The 24,368-nt window shown below is 42.7% G+C and overlaps 2 protein-coding genes and 1 long non-coding RNA gene across 3 annotated transcripts; 1 reads left to right on the top strand and 2 right to left on the bottom strand.

Moving 5' to 3' along the window:
• Positions 1-370: 370 nt before the first annotated feature.
• Positions 371-19,651, bottom strand: colec12 (collectin sub-family member 12). The gene is made up of 10 exons (XM_008334507.2): positions 19,297-19,651; positions 17,198-17,248; positions 7,086-7,208; positions 4,927-5,013; positions 3,672-4,715; positions 2,681-3,244; positions 2,438-2,574; positions 2,221-2,330; positions 1,914-2,056; positions 371-1,446 (listed from the first exon to the last, which is right to left on the bottom strand). Exons 1-10 carry the CDS (start codon positions 19,301-19,303, stop codon positions 1,427-1,429), a joined length of 2,286 nt encoding a protein of 761 aa, XP_008332729.1. The 5' UTR covers positions 19,304-19,651; the 3' UTR covers positions 371-1,426.
• A 1,987-nt stretch (positions 19,652-21,638) lies between these two features.
• On the bottom strand, positions 21,639-22,806 carry LOC112488710 (uncharacterized). Its single transcript, XR_003053077.1, has 4 exons — positions 22,669-22,806; positions 22,354-22,417; positions 21,936-22,009; positions 21,639-21,782 (listed from the first exon to the last, which is right to left on the bottom strand). It is a non-coding gene; the product is annotated as an uncharacterized LOC112488710 (long non-coding RNA).
• clul1 (clusterin-like 1 (retinal)) lies at positions 21,651-24,346 on the top strand. The gene is made up of 7 exons (XM_025066226.1): positions 21,651-21,789; positions 21,960-22,108; positions 22,382-22,552; positions 22,692-23,140; positions 23,237-23,355; positions 23,435-23,643; positions 23,854-24,346. The coding sequence occupies exons 1-7, from the start codon at positions 21,690-21,692 to the stop codon at positions 24,034-24,036; spliced, it is 1,380 nt and encodes a 459-aa protein (XP_024921994.1). The 5' UTR covers positions 21,651-21,689; the 3' UTR covers positions 24,037-24,346.
• Positions 24,347-24,368: the final 22 nt, after the last annotated feature.

Here is a 24,368-nt window from a genome sequence, read left to right as displayed (position 1 = left end):
TGCTTCTTTTTTTTCTTGGCTCTTTTACAACACTGAGTATCCATTGTGTTGCATTACTGCCTCCTGCTGCCAGACTTACTTCCCTTGTTTAGTGTTTTACAACAGGTGGTATTTGCAATATCACATCCCCTCCCCATTTTTCTTGCCTTGCAGGTCTCCAGGTGACAGCAGTTAGCTCCCTTCCTTTGTTGGGTGGTAGTAGTGTGTTGTCAACAGCAGCTAGCATCTTGGATTCGCATTTCATTTTTACCTTACGTTACCCTTTAGGATTGTAGAACATCTAACCGGTGACATCATCACTTGAAAGTACTTCCTTTTAAATTCCACACATCAAAGGTATAATATGGTTTCAAAACATGTACAGTATGTGTTTTGGCTCAAGACACATTTATTCATAACCGTGTTGTCATTAATGACCTGGGCTGAGGGGTTTTTAATGTAGGTATAATAAGCCCACTCTTCCTCAGACCAGAAGCTTTTAACATTTAACAAGTGATTATGCAAAATCTAAACATGTCCCATAACTGCATATTTTTTTCCATATATGTATATATATTTGGCATTGTACGAAATGGCTGAACATAAAAAGAAATCCTTAATGTATTCTTCATGTATTAATCTGGCAGAATCTAGTAAATATTACCCTCGATGAAACAGCAGCAATGCACTCACTGAGCATTAATCATCAGAAAGGAGGAGGAGGACGTTTACACAAGTCTGCAGCGGCTGCTCATCCTGTGGAAACTCAGATTTTATAAAAATAGTTCACATCTATTAACAACAAATCTCAGATAAAGATTTCCAATGAGGAAAATGATGTTGACAGAAAAATATAACCATGAAAAGACCTTTTGTGAATATTTACAGATGCCCCTGTACAACAGGATCTACACCACAGAGTTATCATAGCTTGAATATATTTCAGGTTTGTTCCTCTAGTCCACCAATCCAGCACCGGCTCTCTCTCACGAGGCATTTCACGGAGCTTGGCAACACTGCTAACTGTCTACAGCCCAATAGATCACAAAAAAAAAATGGATTTCAAATCTCAACACAAAGTCACTGATCACATTATTCTAGTGATGCACAGCTCTTATTTAAACTTTTGATTTGCAAAATCATTTTAATTAAAAAATTAAAATATTTGAACAAAAATAAATGGTGCAAATGACTACATTCTCGTGTTTTTCCTGCGGTACAAATACAAACTAAACGTAGTGGTTGGCCTGCTCTGCTCTGTGTCTTCTGTCTCTGTCCTAGTCACCGTGCAGTTGACACAAAGCCAGGCCTAAAGTCCCACTCCAGGAGAAAGTCCTCATCAGGGCTCCTTCAGAGATCTGTCTTTGTCGTCTTTGTCCCAGCATCGGCACTTTCATCAACTTCATCATATTCCAACAAAGTCAGCTGGCTCTGTTTTTGTTAGATACTATAAAACTGGAGCTGAAACTGTGTAGAGAGACCAAACACATCACGTTAGAGAGTTGTTTTAATGTGTGATATATACAAAAGTACGCTGTAAATGCTTTCACTGATCAACAGAAAACTCAGACAAAAATGTAAGTTTGAATTCAAACTGAGCACAGAAATTCTGAGGTGCAACTGTTTTCAATTTAAATGTGCAGTTTGGAGTGGTTGCATAAAACATTATCCTTTAAATCATTATAAAGAAGATTCTCAGTGTGTCAGATGTGATGCTGCCCCTCTGTTTTCATAGTTTTTTTGATTGTCAGTTGCAGGTTCTAATTCTGAATCTAAATATATATAAAAAAAGGCTCAGATGTGACTGATGCTCAAGTCTCCAATCTTAAAATTTTAAAGTCTTTATTATTTTATTTTAATTCTTGAAGAAAGAAAAACTTTGATTAAGTGACAGGAACAGATTTGTGTACAACCTGGTGTTCTGAAGTACTCACTGTCTGATGCACGTTCACAGATGAATCCAATGTGTTCGGTGCAGTAGAAATCGTTCCAGTAGGCGCTATGGATGAGTCCGGCACAGTCCTCACCATCTGCATGACCGTGGTTCCAGTTGTCAGGCTGGCCAGGCTTCCACCTCCTGTTAGTGACAACATGAAATTATGTTACTGGGGAATTAGGTTCGAGTCAGGTACACAGATCCAGTACTTGGATATTGAAGGAAATAAATACTACATTTAAAGACTCAAACCTTGACAATGGTTAAGAAAAAAAGTACCGGCGTTTGTGGGGAGTTCAACTCACGTGAAAACAGGACTACTTCCATCCACCCACTTCCAGGTATTTTCCTGTTCTCTGTCAGTGAGGCCCAGCCAGAAGAAACCTTTTCCAGCTGTGGCGTTTTTCACAAATTGCTAAAATGTAGAATGTAATGTAGAAATGATTATTAAGATAAGTTTTTTATTATTGAATTTCAATTAGAGATTTGAATTATTCTTGAACACTGACGACAGACAAGTACCTGCTCTTCGTGGTTGTTGATGATTATCATATGAGACAACATGTTAGTGCAGGAAAGGTTGGCCTGGTCAAAGTTACATGTCTGCGTGGAGAAATAGTAGCAGCTGTTTCCAAACCTCTTGAAATCAGGTGGACAACCTGGAATGTTTACATTGTAGCGTTAATAAATAACTACGTGAATAAATGCAGTAACGTAGTATTTTAAATCATTTAATTCTCTGTTGTTTGTTCTCATTCTTCTCACCTGAAGCTGGAGTTGTGGCCACGGGGGTCTGGACCTGTTTGGACATAGACTCTTGGGGCTCCCTTGTAGGTTTAGGATGTTCAGCTGGTTTGAGGGGTTTGGGGCCCTTAGTTGGCTGTGGCGGCTTTACAACTACAGGAGGCACAGGTGCAGGGATCCCTGGGAGTCCTGGGGGTCCAGGAGGGCCGATAGGCCCAACAGGACCAGGAGGTCCATCCAATCCTGCCGGTCCTGCTGCTCCTCTGGGGCCTAGAAGACCCTGCGGTCCTGGCAGCCCTGGTAGTCCATCTCTACCTGGAGGGCCAGAAACTCCAGGGTCTCCCTTATCTCCAGGGTTTCCAGGTCGGCCCACAGACCCTCTAGATCCTTTAGACCCAGGGAGGCCTCGAGGTCCGGATGCACCCTTTGAACCTGCCACACCTGGTGGTCCGGCAGGACCTCTCTCCCCCTTAGGTCCAGCCACTCCTGGCACCCCTTTGTCTCCTTTATCACCTTTTGACCCTGTCTGGCCAACAGGCCCTTGAGGTCCTTTGTCTCCCCTGGCGCCCTTTGGACCTGGTGGACCTGGAACAGAAGGACCACAAACATAGAGTAACCTGAAACAGGAAGATCATTTTATTCCATCATGTGTTTTTTTGTGACATCTATTTTCGGTGATGCACCGTGTGACCTTTCCAACAAAATGATGTGCTGTCGCTCAAAAACACTGCTGTAATAAATAGAGGTGTGCATTCCAGAAAGAATACATTAATGGTATCAAAAATGTTTGTTAGTTATGGAAAGGTAGATGGTGTGGATACTATCGTTATAAATATTTATAATAATAATAATAATGTTGGTATTTCAATGGCCATCACCATCTTTATAAATATTTATAATAATAATAATGTTGGTATTTCAATCGCCAAATCAATCAACCTAATCCACTGAGTTCTTAGAACATATTAACATTTAAATCACAACAACCAACATGACCTGAACACAGCATTACCCTGCAGTATGGTGAAGTTGGTGATGAGCTGCGAGTGCTTGCTGTCCACCACCTTCATCTCCTCCATCACCATGGACAGGTTGATGACCTCTCGGTCTAACCTGGAGGACAGCTCGTCCTGCTGGGCTCTCAGCTCGCTGCTCTCAGCCCTGGCCTCTGTCACGCTCATGTTCAGGCCCAGCAACAGGTCAGAGTGACGAATCACTGTCTCCGCGCACGACCGCAGCCCATTCAGATCTGTGCTGATGGCGCCGAGGATCTGTGTGGCGAAGCTGACATTTCCCGTCACACCGTCCATCTCGTTCTCCTGCCTGTCCAGCCGTGTTTCCAACTCGTCGAACTTGGTTGACGTTGTATTGTCGTGGTCCCGTTGGTGGTCCATCAACTCCCTCATGTTCTGGTCTTGCCCCTCAATGAGAGTCGAGGTGTTCTGGATGTGACTGGCCAGTGTGTTGAGCTGAGACCCCAAGTCGTCCAGAGCGTCCCCATTGGATCGAGCCAGGACGGAGTTATTCGCTGCAAGAACTTGTAGATTATGGACCTTTTCCTTTAACCAGTCTGTGTCGGCACGGTTCTGCCGTGCCGTCTGCTGCAGACCCTGGTAGTCATTTTTCAGTTTCTGAACTGTTTGACTTGTGTCTTCTATTGTTTTCTGCAGTGTGCTGAGCAGGCTGCGTTGCTGGAACTGGGTGATGTTGAGCGTGCTGACGTTGACCTGGGTCTGCCTCTGCTCCGTGATCTGACCCTGTATGACTGACTGCAGCCGTGCGGTGTCGGTCTGGAGGTTGTCAATGACGCTACTGTAGGAGACCAAGGTCTGGTTCAGTCCACGAACAGAGGCGGCATTCCCATCCAAAAGGCTCCGCAGGGTCACGTGACCACTGGGCATGTCCTCTCCAGTGAACTGGAGCTCGTCCAGGATGTCCCTGTTTCTGGACGCCCTGAGGGCAATGTCATTCAGTTGGTTCTGTAGGACTTGTAAATTTGACTTGAACGTCTTGATTTCACTCGTAGCATTAACAGACGTCTCTCCTGCCTGATCATCTGGGGTGTGGGAGGGGGTCACACAGAAAAAATATTTGAATTTTTGGTCTCTTTCACCATTAGGGGGAGTCACACAGAAAAAAAATGAGAATTTTTGGTCTCTTTCACCATTAGGGTACGATCCCTATTTATTTCTTTCAATTGTTAGTTTAATCATTTATTTATTTCCCCCATTTCCTTTCAGGGGCCGTGTAATATTCAGGGGACTCACCCAGTTTCTTTAAATCCGTCTCCACTGCATTTATCTTGCCTCCATAATTTTGCATGCCCTCGGTGACGTTGTCCATTTTCTGGACCACTGAAACAAAAGGAAAGAAAAACAAAGGTTATATTCAAAACCAAAAGATTATAAATGTGCTCACAAAGGAAAGGGTAGTCATGGAAACAGATCACGTCTTTGTGCTCCTGCAGCGTCTTCTTCACTCAACCATAACTGAACAACCATCGACGAGTTGTGGACGGTTATTTAGATGCAGAGCGTGTATTTACCCAACAGAGGGTGCTGCTGTTTTCATACCTTTCGGGTCGATAATTAAAAACTCAAACACAGGATGTCAGTAAGGCCAAGTGTTTCTAACGGCTATTTTTAGATGCCTGTGCATCTGCTGATTGATAATAAAAAAACAAACAGACCTTAATTTCCCAAGTGCACAGATGAATTCAACATCCTGTTTTGACCTCATATCAGACTCACAACAAAGGCTCAACTAGAACTCCTCACTCTGGATCCACTTTGTATCTCCTCCTCACATCTGCAGAGGTTTGTTTTCCTGTCAGTGTGGGGGCATCTAACAACTGTACTGGAGGACGTCCTCATCCTTCGCTGTTAGCATTCCAGATGTGACAAAAACACGGAGCGAAAACATGCACTCAGGACGAACAAAAACATCTGGGCCGAGTTTGGAAAGAGCTGTTGGTCAATCGCTAAGAGCTGGAGAACGCAGACTGTGCTTTGTTATCTTTTAGAGTCAGTGGTGATCAGTACACACTCCAACTGATATTTGTCTGTTAACAACATAAACATAATGAAATGTTAACATTTTCAAATAGACACAAACAACACAAAATCAGTACGAGATATATTTAAATATGTATCTAGAATAAATTTACTTTAAGAAAGATTAAAGTAGGGCCCGTGGGACAACTTTGTCCTGAACATGTAAAAAAAAAAAGTGAAAAATTATAAATACAGAATATGACATCAAAATGGCCCATGACTACACTTTACTTTTGTCCTAGTGTCACTAGTGTCACTAGTGTCACTGGTGTCAGGCCCATGACTACACTTTACTTTTGTCCCTTCGTGGTAGAAATTAGAATTTAAATATCAATACAGACAAATATGTGCTAAACTATCTTTCTGCATCAGTTTTAAAACACTGTTCTTTCTTTCTTCCTTTTTTTAAAAAACTTTTTAAGTCTCACCACTGCTCTGACCAATAACATAACATTATGACTGTATAATTTGGGTGAAAGCCTGTTATTGGGATCTAAATTTAGGCACTCACCCATTATGGTGTCTATCAGTTCATAGCCAATTCTTTGACACTGGCAGACGTTCAATACAACAGATAAAACTGGTGTTTTTTTAATCCTTGAAAATCAGAAATGGTCGTAAAACCTCTTGTTCACCAACAAAACACTTTTTTTTTTAATTTTTAAAGAAGAAACGTGTAAAGAAGCTCCAACTGTTGTGGACACACGCTGTCATTTGTGAGTTAACCTGTGGTTCATGAGACAACAAATTACTACCAAGCCATAAAATCTCCTCTGGATTGTTGCTTGGTCATCTGGCAGACATTAGAGCTGAACCATCAACATCCCATGTGCTCCAACAGAGACCCCCCCGACAGTAGAATCACGCTTCAGGGCAAGATTTACATCCAAACGTGTTTCTTTTCTTCAAATGAAGTCATTCCTTGTTAACAGGAGAGTGGGTTCAGTGTATTGGCTGATATTTGTTGGATATATTTGGTGGTAAATATTTTTTTTCAAATAATTTTAACATGTTTTCTATACACAGCCCCCCCCCCCCCCTCCCCCGCCCCCCTCCACTCCCCCATATCAGCCCACAATTTCTATTTAACATCAGTGTCCCTGTCACTCTTACATTCACACCTGCAACCAAAATAAGTGAATTATTTAGACTGAAAATTTAACTTTATCCATTACATTTGTACTTATGGGAGGAAATATATAGTAACTACCTTAGAGAGTCCAGGTCAAACTTTGCTGTGATGAAAACAATGTATTACACTCTTGTATTTAATTTAGTACTGTAGTACTTCCAAGTCCATAATTACTTAAACATAGTCCATGTTAGTTTGAGGCAGACAAGAGCAAATTTACTGCAGTACTTCTCTGACTCACCCTTGTATCCCAGGACGGCCACTGCGATGGTCAGCAGTGCACACAGCACGTAGAGAAGTGCGATAGCCGCCCGCAGCGCCCAGTCATTCTTACACTTGGTACACTCCGTGCCCTCCTGGATTCCTGCGACATAAAATACAAATGTGTGTCAATTTTTGCTGAAGGTAACAGCAACTCAAATATCTTTTTTTTATCGAGACGTTCCTGAGGAAAGCCAAGAAATTTGTTTCAAAAATGAACTCCCAGGAGGAGCTCTGTATTGTTCACGTCATAACCCAGTTCAATAGAACTGGACCAGAGTGGGACACGGTGTGCCGTTCTCCAGCCAAGGCTCCATTAAAAACATCTGTCCTCGTGAACAGCCAACAACTCTCACTATCTGAAAGACGGTGGAAAACAGTGAACATGTGTCGTCAACATGACGAGGAGCCCAGACTGTACAGCCTCTCTCCACGTCTGTGTCATTCCTCATTGGTCTCCACTGGATAAATATTATAATATAAAATACAAATTTCTGGTTGTTCACATCACAGTCTCTGATAAAGTACAACACCTAGTGGGACAACACGAGACATTTACACTGGAAACAAGACGTTGACCTGACCGTGTGGGTAGAATACTCTTTACACTTCAGTCACAGCTGACGTGGCAGCTCACAACAGACAGTGTGGGTAGAATACTCTTTACACTTCATATTACACACAAACAATGTGTATGAAGTAGTACTTTATAGGATATAGCACTACTCTAAACTCCTCCACTCACTCTTGATCAGTTGAAACATGAAGCTCACTCTTCTCCTGGAGTGTTACTGTCCTGCAGCATGAAGATGACTGGATTACTTCAGGTGATCTGTACTTCCTGTGTTTTTCTTCACGTACTTTGTTTTTCTCCCATAATCCAAAACAAGCAGATCGGAGCGTGGGCTAATTGGACACCCTTCAATGATTATATTTGACCCTGGCAAATATGTTGACTCCAGTGTTACTAGAGTACTAGAAGATGAATGAAGTCCAAAACATTTAAGAGCAATAACAAAGTGGAGTAATAATTAAGACAAGCACCGTCGGGGAAGAGAATGAATCCAACCCTGCTTATTTTGGCACAGTGAGAAGAAAGTGGAGAACATAAAAACACCACACTAATCACATTACTAATTCATTAATTACTCGAGCAAAAACAGCTGATCCCTTTGCCCGAAAGGCAAACTCTGACCAAGCTACTCCATAGGCCAACTCTAGTAGCAGTACACAGAGAATACATGGACAAAGTATTCAAGATGTCATGAGTTGTTACGTTATCCAACATTTTTTTTGTTTTTTTTAAACAAGTTTCACAACATGTTCTGTGGAACTGTTATCGTTTTATAGTTTCCTCCTTAAACAGTGCCAGATTCTTGTTTTATGCAACATTACGCACGCTGGGATTTGAGCTCTTACCAAAAAAGGCTCCGTCCAACCCAGTCACGGGTGGGCCAGGACCACCAGAAGGGTACTTGTTGTTTTGGACCCACACATCTGTACAAACATCACAAAGGGACCAGGCCACTGACAGAGACGTGGATGTCCGGGCCACTCTCGCCCCCCGCCCCCTCCGCTGCTCTGGACCACATGCTGTTTAAGGGACAACGCATGAGCGTTCAAACAGTCAGCAAGCCCATCTGAGGGTTCTGGGTCATGGGTGAGGGCAGCACTGGTATTTCTGTGGTCGTATGTTCTGAGCCGCATCATGGTGGCAGCGTCACATACGTGTTTCTCACGCTCGCTGGGTCAACAAGCTTCAAATATGGAGGACAAAACTATTAAACTACAAAACTATAGGAACTATTTCTACTATATTTTCATTCCCTTATTCAATAAGAGTCAATAAGAAAATCAATAATAATATATATCGATTATTTAATATTGATAATAGGCACATTTGGAAACACAGCCAACTATCAGCATCTCACTTATTCATATATATATATATTAATATATACATATATATAGTATTTATCCGAGAAATTGTGTCTGTATTGAGTGTTAACAGAAACAGAGGGAGCAGGATGGGTCAGTTCACACTGGTGTCTGCAGAACAGCTGTATTTTTCACTCAGTCAAAAATAAAAAACCCTCAACAGTTACCCCCTTATTCCATGTACCTGCCATTAGACTTGCCCACATGCCCCATCTCACTGCTGGCAGTGGAAATTTCCATGGCAACACAAAGAAAGCCTGTGCAGAGCTGAGCCTTTGAGCAGACTGTAATGTCACATGGAGGAATCTGAACTCCTCACAGTCTTCAGTTTGGTGTTGAATGTGTCAAAACAACCAGTGATCAAATTTTAAAAAAGAAACAAAAACTGAATTCATTTGTCATAGTTTCACAGCAGCTCCGCATCAGCCATGAAGAATTTTCCTCAGAAATCAAAATGCTAACCTCGTGGTTCATCCTCCCACATCAGACCTCCTGAATGATTCTGCTAAATGTTCCAGGGTTTTCCCAGCAATCGTCTAAATCTGGCAGAGGGTTGGGGTTTTGGTTTGAGAGTTCACTGTTCACAACAATGAAGAATCACTTTCCATTGGTCAGTGTCCATTTGTACCGTAGTTTAACTCCAGAATAAGGTCAGCAGATGTGCTCATCTCCTAACCTTAAAATAAAATAATAATGTAATAAAATGGATCCACCAATCAGTAAACGTCTTACTTATCTACAATCATGATGTGGTGTTTGTTATATTCTGTGGCCAGTCTTCTCTTTAAGGTTCAAACCTTAGAACTTGTTAATTTAAAAATGGTTGATTGAGTTCCTAATCTAGTAAAAGTTATATTTTTGAATATACCAGTGAATTCAACTGTCAAATCAGCACTGAATGGTGTGTTTATAGCACCCCTGCTGGTGAGAAAGTCATGTTACTGACACATTTTGTGCCTGCTTTAAACAGGTAGTTTAAAGTTACTTCTTAGGATAAGAAATGACCGTTACCGTTACTACAAGTTTGAACCCAGAGCTGTGAAGGATCTGGGGGTCGTGGGGTCTCTTTCTGGCTCCGATAGCTTCCCAGTAATTACAGTTACCAACTGGAATGTTAACAAGTAAACACTGTCCAACAGGGGTCGTTACTGCTGAGATAAATTACAAAGACATTAGCATGCAGGATCTGCTGAGCTAGCCCTGCATGCCTGAGCTCTGATTCTTATTTCTGTGTACAGGTTTATGACACTTTAAAGTGGGAGTCGACCCTCGACAACATCTGGACCGCGTTACAGCCGAGCTGAACCGTCATGCAAACATTTGATACATCATCCTTTAATGTCACGCACCGAGAGGAAAGAAAATGCAAAGTCGGCACAAGGACAGGTATTTTTATAACTTCTTATTGGCACACGCTTCCCCATGTGGAGAGAAATGGATATGCAGCTGAATACTTTACTGAGAGGAATTTATAGAAGAAGATAGAAAAGTAACATACTGTCCTGTCTGTCCTGCAGTGACTCTGGTCAGACTGACTGAGGCCTAATGAGGATTAATGATGGACGACTGAGGCCTAATGAGGATTAATGATGAACGTCATGATGCGTTTAATGATGAACGTTTCCCTAACACTTGAAATAAAAACAACACATTTGCATGGATTAATTCCATAACTGGACAAACCGAACAGAGCGGTGGAATCACAACCACTCAGGACCACAAACAGCTGCTCTCTACGACATCCTCGAACATGAAGAATTCTCATCAAAGTTTATATAACTGCAAAGTACACGAAGTACTTCGTCCACAAGTGTTGTGCAATAGGAGTCGAGATACACTTGAAAATGTCTCACGAAACCAAGCAAACGGACAGAATTTGTGTCCTTTTTTTAAAAATATAAAACGGAGCGCAGACTCTCTGCTGTCTATACCCTGAGGAACTGAGTTCTAATTGGTAGAGAAGCAGTGAGCAGGCCTATTAAATAAGGCGGTGAACATGCAGTTGATTAAAGGTCGGCTTTGTCATCACATCTGTGTCTGGTTTGGAGGGAAGACAGACATGACATATAGGTCATATATTGTGGAAAGAAGAGACATACTTTTTTGGCACGCAAGTGTACCACTGGGGGGGAGGTATTTTGGGAGGCAGGATTTGATATCTACAAAGTCTTTGACTTCCAGTCAGCAGATTCCACAGCGAGTGAAACTCAGGCTGAGTGTGTTTTCTTCAGGCTCACACACCGCGTGGTGCCAATAAAACAACCGATCGTCGGCCAACGGATTGTAAATTTGTGAGAAAGGACAAAAACAGAGAAAAACTGCTTCGACACTACTAATCCAGCAGCAGCATGTACACTAATAAAACAACATGTTCCAAATGTACTGCACAGGCCGCTGTCAAAACACAGTAAGAACTAAAGTACTTCAACTGTGTGAAGCTGAAGATTTTTCCATGTAAATAAGTTAAAAATGAGTCAAAAAACAACAACAATCCACCTGCTGTTTGTCTCTCTGTACCATCAATGTACAGAATCGTATTCTTCATGTTTACAATGGCTGATTTAGTTCATGGTTTATCACAGTCAGTCATGATTAATCGTGAATTTTTCGTCCAAATTCTACCAACTAAAAACCCTTTTCTAAATAGAAAAAATGTGGAAGCTGTAAACTCACTTTATTGACTGTATGGAGTGGTTTAACGAGAGACCACCGCCGGTTCTCCTGTGGTTCCAGGTTCTTCACAGTGGAATGAGTTCATTTTAGTAAAACCTGAGTAACAGTACGTGAAATTTAGCGCAGGTTCGAGGAGGGAAATGTCGCTAATCCGACTCACTCATCTGTTGTTATAGCTGATCAGGTCTTTGTCTGCTTCACAATACAAAAACGTATCAATGGAGTCGGCCAGAGTCTCAACGAATGGTAAAAAAAAAGCAAAGTAATATTATAATAAAGAAAATCTAAAAGAAAATCTACAGTAGAGAAGATGTTGAATGCATCACTTCCTGTAGCCTACAACAACATACAGCCCACAATGCATCATCATCAACATCAGACCCAGACCCTAATTCTATTCATATACACCAATCCATTCCATGACCAACCACAGCAGAGTTCATCCACTCATCAGGTACCGAGCACGGCCGGCAGCGCAGACCGATGTGCAGTCAGGATTTTGTGTGGTCTGGTCTAATGTGTGGCCCGCTGTGGAAGCACTTAGAAAACTAAATCAACAACAATCATCCGCCGACTTTATCTCCATCAGCCCCGGTCTGCGCTCTGTCTCCACGCAGCACTTTCAGGCTTCATTGCCCTGGAGAACCAAAGAAACCACAGTTTGTGGATCCAAGAACCGGGTCCAAGTCTGGCTTTGTTTTTGGCTCCGAAGATAGGATCTACTCTGAAAATGTCTACTCTGGGCAAAATCTGTTTTCTTGTGTCATGCACAGTGATTATCTTACAAATATATTGGAATTATTCAGATACGACAGCGTGTGACAGGTTTAGCTCAGAGCTACGACAAAAAACAACGAGAAGGAAATCCAAATCAATAACTTTCCACCTGCCACAAACCAATCAGAGGACTTAGTCACATCAGTGTTGTTAGATGTGAGTAAAGTAGAGGCTAAACGGCTAAAATGAAAACATCAAGCAGACCATAATGTCTTCTGCTGACAGCTGTGTCAGAGCTAAGTGGGAAAAACGACTTCAGCGCTCTGTTTTTGTGGAAGGAAAGTATGCTGTTGTAGAGAACTGTTGGATCCTCCAGGCCCGGGGTCTTAAACCCAAACTGGCCTGGAGCCTCTGCCGTCATAGACACTTAGTAATAAACACAAGAAGGAAATGTATTTCCAACAGCGATGATTTACTCCTGTGATTCAAGGGGAAAGATTGTCCTCCACTGATTTGTTTTCCTGGTATTCCTGTGTTTGAAAATGAAAATACTTAAATCAAATCACACAGAACTCTAAAGTTTTCATTGTTTTCTTCTGAGTCACTTTTTTTTCCGTAAAACTGCATTTTTATTTTGCTTTTATCTTCTATTTATCCATACTGTAGCGTACTGTACCGTACCACACCCTACTATACCATAGCTCAGTGTTTTCCAAACCTAAAATCTCTTGCGATCCACCTGAGGGTCGCGACCCAGTCTTTGGGATGTGCGACTAGTGAACACTGTACCTTACATGTCATTATCACACATTACCACACCATGTCTTGCCCTCCCTTATATTATATTCCATTACCATAGTGTACCGCACCAAACTACATTTATAGTTTGTCAACAGAAAATACATCTTTTAAACAAATTAAACAAATGTGCAATTAGTTTTCTCTGGTTTTCTTGGCTAACTATTAGCTACCACAGTGTAGTCTGTTATGTCCTACATATATACTGTATATGGTCCTGACTCCTGTTCACTGCTGACTCCGGTTTGTAGGAAATCCTGTTAAAAGGGTGTCTGATGTCAGACTTTTCGTGCCCGACTGAATGTTTCTCGTTGTTTGCCACTGCAGCGTTCTGTGCTGAGTCAATGAGTAAAAGCTACACCTCTGGCTTCTTTGCACAACATTTTTCAGAAATCTCCCCAAAATACAAGTGCTGAGGCACAGACATGAAGAAAACACTGAGCGCTGCGCTGGTCTGGAGCCAACATAATCACAGCCAGTGCAACCGCTGCACCACAGTGAGCTGTGAGAGCCGGAGAGTCAGATCAGATGAGTGAGTCGCAGCAGAACAAAGAAAAACACACGCTTGGTTTTTCCAGCTCTCTGTTGTTTTTCAAAGTCAGTAAAGCAGCGGTGTTGATGACGCCCCCATCTGGAGCCAAAAGGCTTCAATCAAGGGTGACACTGATGCAGGACTCGGTCAGTCTGAGGCCGAGGACAGACCCGGGACAAAGACACGTCCAACATGGCGTGTGTTGTTTTTGTGTCCGAGCCAAAACCTGCTGTGAACGGAGAGCTGGACAAACATCCATTATATGAGAGAAAACAACCCCTCAGATGACAAGTCGGTCGCAGGCACGTCGTTACCGTCGGTCAAGTGTCCTCTGGGGCGGGGGGGAAAGTGAGAACTGGTGTGAGGGAGTTTCGTGAGGCGGTCAGGACTGTTTTTGTTCAAATGACTACGTTTGTGCGACTAGTGAAAAACAGAGAGGAGCTGATCTTCAGATGGAACGATGTCAAACTTCATGTCTGGAAGTCGGTACGGGAAAAGAGAGGAAGGAGAACAGTAGAAAAGAAAAATCAAACCAAATATACTTGGTAGATTTTGTTCATCACTCGTTCCCAGTTTGATCATCGTGATTAGAAATGATCCAATAATTATTTGATGTAACAAATTAAAAAAATGTCTTTTTAAATTATTTAACCACGAAGAAGGAAGTGTTTCCTGCTTCATTTTTAACCATGGAAACAGTTCCTGGTTTGTTTTAAGTTTTAAAGTTGTTTTATTGTACAATCAACTTTATTTTCTCCGTGCTGGATAAAGTTACCAATGATTAAAAGTTGTTTTATTGCATCAACTTTATTTTCTCTGTGCTGGATAAAGTTACCAATGATTAAATGGGAAAATGTGACAGAGAACCGGGACAGAAGTGTAAGAAAGTACATTTGACACATTCCAGCTGCAGTAGGCCTCGGGGAACGACATTAAACTGAGCGTCAATTAAAAGACTCAACCACAGCGATGTGCTTTCATCATGGGGTGTTTGCTACAGTGACAGAGCCTCGAGCAACACACACACACACACACACAGACCATTGAACGGGCACTGAGACTGGAGCAGGGAAATCATTACGCCACAAAAAAAAAAAAAATCTTGCCAGCATCCCAAGAAACTTAAATGTCACTTCAGGAATATTTAAGACCATGCACATATACATTTTTAAATCTATATATACGTTTATTTTAGTTGATTTTTTTCACAACAGATGAGTTACGTTTTCACATCCAGGTTTGGGTATCGTCCTGGGACTGGTGCGTCGCTACTGAAAACAAAAACTGAAACACAATCATTTGTGTGTCGACTTCTCTCTGTGCCACATTTTATCTCCGCAGTTAATTTAAGATCAGCAGTCTTCAGATGACAGCTGAGGGGCTGCCCCCCCCACCCCAGAGTTCAGGGGTTTTCTGACCTCTGTCTGTCTGTCCCACACTGACCCTGGCTCACAATGTGCTTCAAGATGACTCCTGCCAGGACGCAGTGATTTGTGCGCTGTCTGTGATGCATTCCTGACTGACTCCCTACAACTGACCAGTCCTGGACTGACCTATCGTCCCCCTGACCAGTCATGGACCGAGACTGGAACAAAGACCGACAAGTCAACATGTTGTTCCATCTCCCTCTCCCCTCCGTTGATTCCCCCCGTTCTTTATTGAAAACACGAGCCAGTAATCTTTCATTAGGCACAGGAACAGGCGCTGTGCACATGCAAGCCCTGGAGGGGGGGCTGTAAGTAACAGGCAGGCATTCTAAGAGCATTCTTTTCTGCCAATAAAGACCCCGTAAATGAAAACCACTTGCTGTTTTGCTCCCAAAATAAGTCGTGAGGGGAGAGTGTCCTCATCTGAAAAGAGAACAAAAACAGCCGCACGGAAGCAGAAAGTGAGAAGTGACAAACATCAACACAAGACCCGGGGCTAAAGCTTTAACCTTTTTTTTTTTTTTGAATTCTTTGCTAACTGTTGAACTTCCATCTTTTTCCATCCACAGCTTTTTTCTCCCTCCTTCCCCTGGACTTTGCTGACACAGCACGGTCCAGTCACGGATCCTGAAGGTTCACAACGCCTGCTTCTGTTCTACCTCTCTGTCTGAGCAGAATGGCTCCGTAGAACAAACTGTAACAGTGTGTACATCCACAGTCTGAAGTCAGAACTTTAAAATCCTCCTGGAATTGTCTCTACAGGCAGAGACCAGAGACCAGAACATCAACGCAAACCTCTGCAGAACCAAACGTCTGAGGATGTACAAGGATGAGGGTAAAAAAACAAACAGGCGACTTCGACTTCTCCACATATCCTCCATTTAGGTCTAAAAGTTAACACAATCCAGTCCCTTTCAAAGGAAAGCAGATGGAGATGAGAATTTTGAGAATTTTTACAGGTCGACCGTGGTTCTAAATTTAAAATTGATGCACTTTAAATACAGGTCGACCGTGGCTCTGAATTTAAAATTGATCCACTTTAAAGGCTGAAAACCTGATCAAATAAAAGAATGTCCTAAGACTGATACCCCACTGCATGTGAACGTATAGGTGACCTTGATGACCCCGGTGTGGACTGCCCTCTGCTCAGTCCTTCTGCTGAATGGCTGCGGAGTGTTTCCGTGACACACTTCCTCTTAAACACCTCTTAAACCAGACAGACTGCTGTGACCATTTAACCTGTGCTGACGTAACCCGACTCCTGCTCCCCGACAGACGTTTGAAGGAAGAAGCCGCATTTGAAACACCGTGATGATGGGAAAATAAATAAATAAATAAACTTTAAATCATTGGTTTAATTTAGAATACACTACGAAAAACTATTGCATAAATCCTGGCAGGTGTTTTCAAAATGTGACTTTTTCCTTCATAGTAAATGATTGCAGTTTAATTCCTGAACTCAGGTGGAACTTGCTAACAAAGCATTGATGATTGCGCAAAACTAAACTGACCGTGACTTACTCTGACTTCCAGATGTCAGGGTGTGGTGGTGAACCTGTTGAGAAACTGGAGCTGCTGTGGTTCTCCAGAGTTGGCCATGGAACAGATATATTTTCAGAAAAGAAAAAGGAAAAGGGAAATGGAAAGGTATCCAGACGTTCTGGGCCTAATTTTTGGGTTTCAGACCAGGTTATTTATCTTGCGCAGTTTCGTGCTGAATTAAAATAAGAGTGTGGCCGAGACCCTGGAAAAATTGCAAAGTCAGCAGACTGTTGAAGAACACCAAGGATGCTGTGGTTTCTCTGTCTCTACTGTTAGCCCTGACTCTAAGAACACACGCTTTTGTTCAAGTTTCTGGGGAAGGAGCTGCGATCTGTGTTTGACCCAGGAATTAACTCTGACTCTGAATGAAATATGATGTTCTCTATTAAACAAAACTACACAGTGTTTATTTTTGACGTAGTACAGGTACTATATATACTGTATATGGTTTACTGCGTTACTTACCAAACCTCTTGTAACCAAAGGACTGCACCTCCTCTTCATCAGCAAAGTCGTCTGTTGGAGCAGAGAAATGAATTCGATCAATTATAAGACGGACGTTTCTCCATTTATACAATGAAATTATTGGAAGAATATTAGAAAAAAAATAATAATACAGGATTAAAAAAGTGTTAAAAATATTTAATTAACTGACTCGTTAAAGTATTTATTAATTCGATGTGTAATTATGAAGAAAACCATAATAAGACTTCTTCGAAACAAATACGTGAGTGAAAACAACTCATTTTATTTGTTAGCCAGTGGCTAAGCACTAAATAATTCATTATTTTCCAGTGAACTTAGGCAAAAATACTGATTCTGGTGGCAGGAGACATGATCTTGAACTCTAGGACCTCGTTAAACAGATGCTGATGAGTCAGCGAATAATCCGAACATAAGAACCACATCTGGACAGAAACACAGGCCTATAATAAAATACAAACCATCAGCGGCTGGTGAACGTTACCCAGTACTTAAACACTTTGTGTACTTTTCAGTATTTGTGTACATGGAGTTGAAAGTGTGTTTTGCGGGATTAAAGGCCTGGAAAGACGGCCGTCCGTGTAGACGGCTGCTGTGAGTCAGTGTTTCCGTCGCTGCTTCTCATTCATGAGGCTGTGCCACAGGTTTAGACACCATCACAAACGTGAGCACACGTACAGGAAAAACAGTTATAAAGGGTTTAAATAGGAGTAGAATGATGATAATAATAATAATAATAAATCTTTCTATGGTTTAACATCATTAAAGACAACATTCCGTGATGATTTAGTTTCCTTAAAAAATATTGCAAACAGTGAAGTAATACCTAAAAGGTTCTTCATTCAAGAGATGTGGAAACAACAGATGATGTTCAATCAGGTTCTGTGGAAGCGAACTAGAACGTTCCACTATGTGTGTGTGTGTGTGTGTGTGTTTTGAAATAGAGTCTGGGTTTGGGTTATTGTTGAGTAACTAGATGATTCCCAGATGACACTGCACGTTGATATCAGTAGAAACAGGAACATCTTTATTCTACTTTTACCCAGTTTCTATCAATATTTTATATATTTTATACTCTTACATACGGGAGTGGACATTTTGAGAACTTATTGACATAAAACATGTCTTTCGACCTGTCAATCTGACCGGTCTTGGATGTTGCCATTTTGTTGCCAAAATACAATAAAAGTAATTTTAAGTATTTTCGTTAATGAAATGGACACATGACTTTTCATCTGCAATCTAGATTCATTCTAGATTAAACTAATTTTAGCTCAATTCACCTTTTAATCCGAAAAGCAGTGCATATAAATTGCAACACCGCCACCTAGAGGCTTTATTGACCTCTAGTAGTAAAGATTCCCACAGGTTGATCAATGTTTACAAGTGGAAAACACAAATGCAGGGATCATTTCTGTCATTCGAGAGAAAATGTTTGTTGATTCAGTGCAGCAGCGGTAGAACACCTGCCTGTCCTGCAGATGGTCGTGGGTTTGATTCCACCAAATATTGTAGGATAAGTTATTGAATGAGGTATAGCTTTGGTCACTGTAGGGTACTTGCTTTTATGGGGTGCATGTACAGTGTTAGTAGTACTATGTCTACTGCTGGCACTACTACTACTACTACTACTACTATATTCCTCAAAGTCAAAACAACATCAGTGCACAGTGATGTGTTTCTATGTAGTACCATACAGTATTGCCAGTACTTGAAGTGTACGTCAGACTAGTGTGTGATGACTGATGGCTGTGCTTCATGTAGGTTCTAATGTTTGATGTGCAGCAGCGGCCAGATGCAACAACAATCCCAAACCCAGAGCCTTAATTGAAACCAGATGTGAGACGTGAGTTGGAGCCCACGCATTCCTCACGTCTGTGCCTGAAAGAAAGAGAAGGAGCGCACGCGGCTGACAAAGAGAGAGAGAGAGAGAGAGAGAGAGACAGAGGAATGTTGTAGGAAAAGTACTGTCATCCAGAATCCAAAACACTGAGCAGCACTGTGTCTCTGAGCGTCCCTGTGTCAGATATCAGTCATGCATTATATAAAAAACCAAACCAAACCAAACCACAACAGCCTACCTTTCATTGTTCTTCCTTCAGCTCCAGCCAAGAGAATCTGTAGTTGGAAGTCACATCCACAGCATGCCGCCCCCCCGCTCTGCTGGTCCCGGTGTTTTAAAGGGGTTGGAAATTCAAAGTTCAGTCACCTCCATCCATAAATGTGTCTCCCTCGGTGCAGGTACAGGTTCAGGTTCAGGCGGAGCTGCGGAGCAGATGCTGCAGCAGAGAGAGGAGAAAGGACGTGGTTCAAAGTCTGGGACGTGGAGGAGAAGTTTGTCAAAGTCAGAGTTGTCGGTTTGATGCTGAGGTGAAGCTGCGTCCTGATCCAGCCCTCGGACGGTGTCACAGGAGCAGCAGCAACAGGACGAACTTCACCACGGAGGGGAAGTGGAGGAGCTCCTCACAGAAACCACGTGTTCTTACAACTCTCTCTCTCTCTCTCTCTCTCTCTCTGTGTGTGTGTGTGTGTGTGTGTGTGCCTTTATGTAACAGACAGAAAGGCACAAGAAAATATTTGAAGTCTTTTCTCTGACAAGTCAAATTCATTCCTGAAAAAAAAAGAAAATAAGTGAGACAGTGACAGTGAGACGAAGGTGGAGTTGAAGTGAAACCATCGCACAGGTTAAGATTCTGGAAGGTTTCTCCATGAGAAGATCAGAGTAGGAGAGAGGGGCAGAAGAAGAAAAGAAAAAAGAAAAGAAGAATAAGAAGAAATAGAACAGAAGACTGAGACACAGGAGAGAATGAAAATAAAAGAGAAAAAACCACAAATGAAAGGAGGATGGAAGAAGAGAACAGGAAGTTCAAGAAGAACATGTAGAAGCTCAAGGGAAGAACATGAAAGATACTGGAGAAAAGGAGGAGGAAACGAAAGAGGAAGAAACGAGGAAGAGGAGAAAGAAGTTGAAGAAGAAAAAGCAAAAGAAGAAAATTAAAGATTAAAAGAAATTAGGGTCAAAGAAGTAGAAGAACTTCAATAACCTGGTGAAGAAAATACAACAGACAAATACCTAGTATCACAGTAGTACAAACACATGAATATATTTCTATTAAATAAGGACACAGGGATAACTTTACTTTAGAAGTTTTATCTTAAGTGTTAACAGTTCCTCTGACTTCCTCTCTTGTCTCTCAACATCAGAACTCGTCCATATGTCAGTAAAGAATCTACTCCGTGTTCCTGACCTGAGTGGGTTTAACTGTTAACATCCATGACATCTCCGTCCACTGAAGCCCTTTATCCTCAGCACCTGTTCATCTCCTCAGCCCTGGACCAACACTTTGATCTCTGCGACAACATCTCACTGCATCGTGAAGTTTCTCCACGCACCAACCAACACCGACCAACACAGTGGTAGTCGTGTTCACTACCACTTAATTGCAGTCTACGTAGAGTGGGTTTTTTAATTGCAGTTGAGGAGCGGTGGCGTGCGTTTACCCTCAAACCTTTTTACTGTCAACTGGTTTAAGTTTAGTTCAGCCGTAGGAGAACACGGGGAGAACATTCCTCTCCGCGGGGTTATAGGAACCAGGTGTTGACGGTGTCAGTGAGGACGAGGACTGGACTGGAGTGCTCTGTCTGGCTCCTGTTAGAACCCACTGTGGACATCATTTTCAGGGTCACAGCATGAAAAGAGGGCACGTCTGTGGAGGAGACAGGAGGTTGTTGAAAGACGTAGGCCTTCACCCCCCCTTTGTCCCCCCGTCCATCTGAGTCCACCCTGAGTGGAGACACTGAACAGCGTCTTTGTCTCAGTTCTAGTCTCTGCAAAACAGGAAGACAACACCTAACAACTAATCATCAACTACCGAATTTTCGGGATTATAAGTCCCAACAGTGCCCTCTTGCGGCTGCCAACGTGAAAATAACAAACGTAAAATTTCAGTGGTACAGGAGTAGTACATAATGTACACAAGGCTAGAGTGCCCTCTAGTGGCTGTCAGTGTGAAAATAACGAACATGTGAAATGATATATGATTTTTTAAATTTAAACTGTATTTAAACATCCACCAGTCGTCATCACATGTTTTCAGGCAGTAAACACCGCGTCTGCCATGACTAGACATCCTCTCAAGCAGAGCACACGTCTCTGGTAATGTCAAATGCCGGATTAACGGGCATTTACAACGGCTAAGAGAGTAATCAGATTAGAGGATAAAGACTGGGAAGAGCAGAAATAGACCAGACCCTGGTCAGGATATTTTCACACAGTTCCCACAGAGCGACGCGTTCTGTTTCCTGGGTCCAGAAGTGTCTCCGGTTTCCCACTGGTGAGTTTCTGCTGTGCCACTGTCACAGTGAACATGTGTTTTAATGTATAATGTAAAATGTATGGAGACATACATCTTAGGTTTCATACCGTCCTTCAGAAGGAATCTGTTGTTGACCCGGAGTCGGCGGCGGCAGCGGGATGAAGCTCCTGCACAGTTTGGTTGTCCTGTTGACCCTGGGTGTCGTCAGCGCTGATGCTGAGGACCTGTCCAGCCATGTCTCAGAGGACACCCTGAAACGTGAGTTCACACACATTTCAAGCTCTTGCAGATATAAATATATAAATATAAATAATATAAAATACACAATTTAGGGTTCAGATTCAACTGGTGCAACGCTGATCTTAAACATTTCATCAGTGGAGAAGGCAGATCTCACCACTAACCTTCCTCTCACTTCTCCCCTGCAGAGCTGTCAGTCAGGGGTGAGAAGCTGGTGGAGGAGGAGATGAGAAAAGCTCTGTTCGGGGTGAAACAGATGAGGGAGGTGATGTGGAGGAACCAGCTGAAACACCAGCACCTGATGGAGTCTCTGAGACGCAGCGGTGACAAGAAGAAGGTGGAAATAACTTCTCAAAACAAAACATTCATATTAGAAGTTTAGGTTAAAACCTCCAATGCCTTCAATTGAGGTGTTTGCGACCTCTGTGGGAACTGTGGAGGTACTGCAGGAAACTTGAGAAAAAAATTAAAATATAAAAATATTTTAAGTGATTTTTTAAAGATAGTTAATTGTTTTAACAGCGCAAATGATATATAAAATTACATATAAAACATTTAACCATCATATATAAAACAACTTACATTAAAATCACCTCAATTTGGCCTTCAGGGGGCAGCACAGTTGGCTATGGAGGTGACGGAAAAGCTGAAGGAAGCAGAGGAACAGTGTAAGGACTCTTTACAGTCAGAGTGGGAACAGTGCAGACCCTGCTTAGAGGATGCATGCAAAACCTTCTACACCTCCACCTGCAGGAGAGGTTTTGGAACGTTCCAAGCCAAGGTGTGGAAAACTGTGTGTGTGTGTGTGTGATCGCTCCATGCAGTTGTTTTATTAAATGTTACAAAATTCAGTGACTCCCAGGAGTGACACCAAACTTTGAATTACAGCAGATTTACCTCATTATCATGATGTTCTACAGGTGGAGACATTCTTCCAGAAGCTCTCCAGCAGATTTGGCACCAACGAACCTCCAACTGACGGGGGAGACATCCCGGTGACCCGCAGCACTGACACCACTGACACTGAGCTTGTCCACATTGAGGAGTCCTTCCATCGCTGGATGGACCAGGTCAGCTTGGTGGTCAATCGCAGCGTGGCCCTGGTGTCCATGATGAGCGGCCGACTGGACGACGTCCTCCAGAAAGCCTTCCTGAACTACAGCGATGTTCTGACGGCACCGGAGGAGAGCACCTCCGACCCTTACTATCCTGCACGAGACTCTGGCTTCCTGCAGGGCGTGGGTCTGGATGAAGTGCTCAGCTCCTTCTTTGACTTTGGAAAGAGCGTGGTGGAGGAGTTTGGAGCTGTGGTGACCCAGGTGTTTGACGTCACACAGGAGGCGACACGAGAAGCAAAGAACAGAGGCAAGTGTTTCACTGTTTGAACACAAACATGTTAAAAAGTTAACTCTCAACTAATGCATAAAAAAACACTTCACCTGTCTTTCTCTTTGACTGCAGTGAGGCAGAGTGTTCCCCGTTTCCTGCAGAACCAAAGGCTGTGCAGAGATCTTCGTAAACAGACCTCCGAGTGTTGGCAGCTCCAGGACCAGTGTCAGCTCTGTCAGGGAGCTCTGCTCTCAGGTGAAGCACCAGCACCAGCACCACGTGAACACCTGTCCTCACACCTTCTGACCTAACACTTACTTGCTCCGTCTCCAAGAGTGTCCCGGTGTACGTGAACTGCACATGGAGCTGGATGAAGTGTCCCAGCTGGTGCTGGTGTCCAGAGAGCAGTACGACGAGATCCTGTCTATCGTCAAGCGTCACGCCGATGAAACGGTCAGCTGGCTCAGAGACATGGCGGCTGAGTTCAGCTGGGTGGCTCCAGCTGAGAACGCAGCACCTGAGAACATCTTCCAGATCACCAAGGTGAGCAGGAGAAGTGGATGCTAAAAAACAAAACAAAAACAAAGTCAATCCCTGCAGTCACCAGGAGGGGGCGTGGTTTCACGTGGACTATTTGCCAGTCAGTACTTTTCAAGCCTACTGGGGGAGGAAACACTGAATAAATATAAAGGACCAAAAATAACAAATTCAATGGTTGGGAACTAAATGACAATGTCTTGTCCTACCCTCTAGATGGCACCAGCAAACCATGATGAGCAGAATCTGTCCAGCACCGAGACCAAGGTGGAGGTGAACATCCTGAACTCTACACCTATCCTGCTGTCTGTTCCTGGAGACCTGCAGATGCAGGACCTGGCCTTCGTCCAGTACGTGGCTCAGGAGGCTCTGGACAAGTACAAGGGAATGGTCAGGTGAGATGTTCACTCATGAACTACTTCTTATGATGTCATCACTGTTGTTCAGCTCAAAGCTTGTCTCATATAAACAAACATTTCTTTGCAGATTTGAGGACCAATAATAATTCAACACCTGGACCAGAACTCTCTCTGTAGAATCAGCTGGACTGTCCTCCTGTGCAGTAGTGTTATATATTGATCACATCCATCATTTAAAAATGATTTATAGCATTTACTGTTGAGTGTTGTAAATAAAACCCAAACACAAAAAAATCTAAATACAACCGATTCTAATAAACGTTTCTTTAAAGAAACTGAAGATGATTGTTGCAAAGTGATGCACTACCTGAC

Source organism: Cynoglossus semilaevis, chromosome 20, assembly GCF_000523025.1.
Source record: "Cynoglossus semilaevis isolate Cse_v1.0 chromosome 20, Cse_v1.0, whole genome shotgun sequence".
NCBI lineage: Eukaryota > Metazoa > Chordata > Actinopteri > Pleuronectiformes > Cynoglossidae > Cynoglossus > Cynoglossus semilaevis.
The sequence above is the reverse complement of the archived record's forward strand: the minus strand, read 5'-3'. Positions and strand labels throughout refer to the sequence as shown.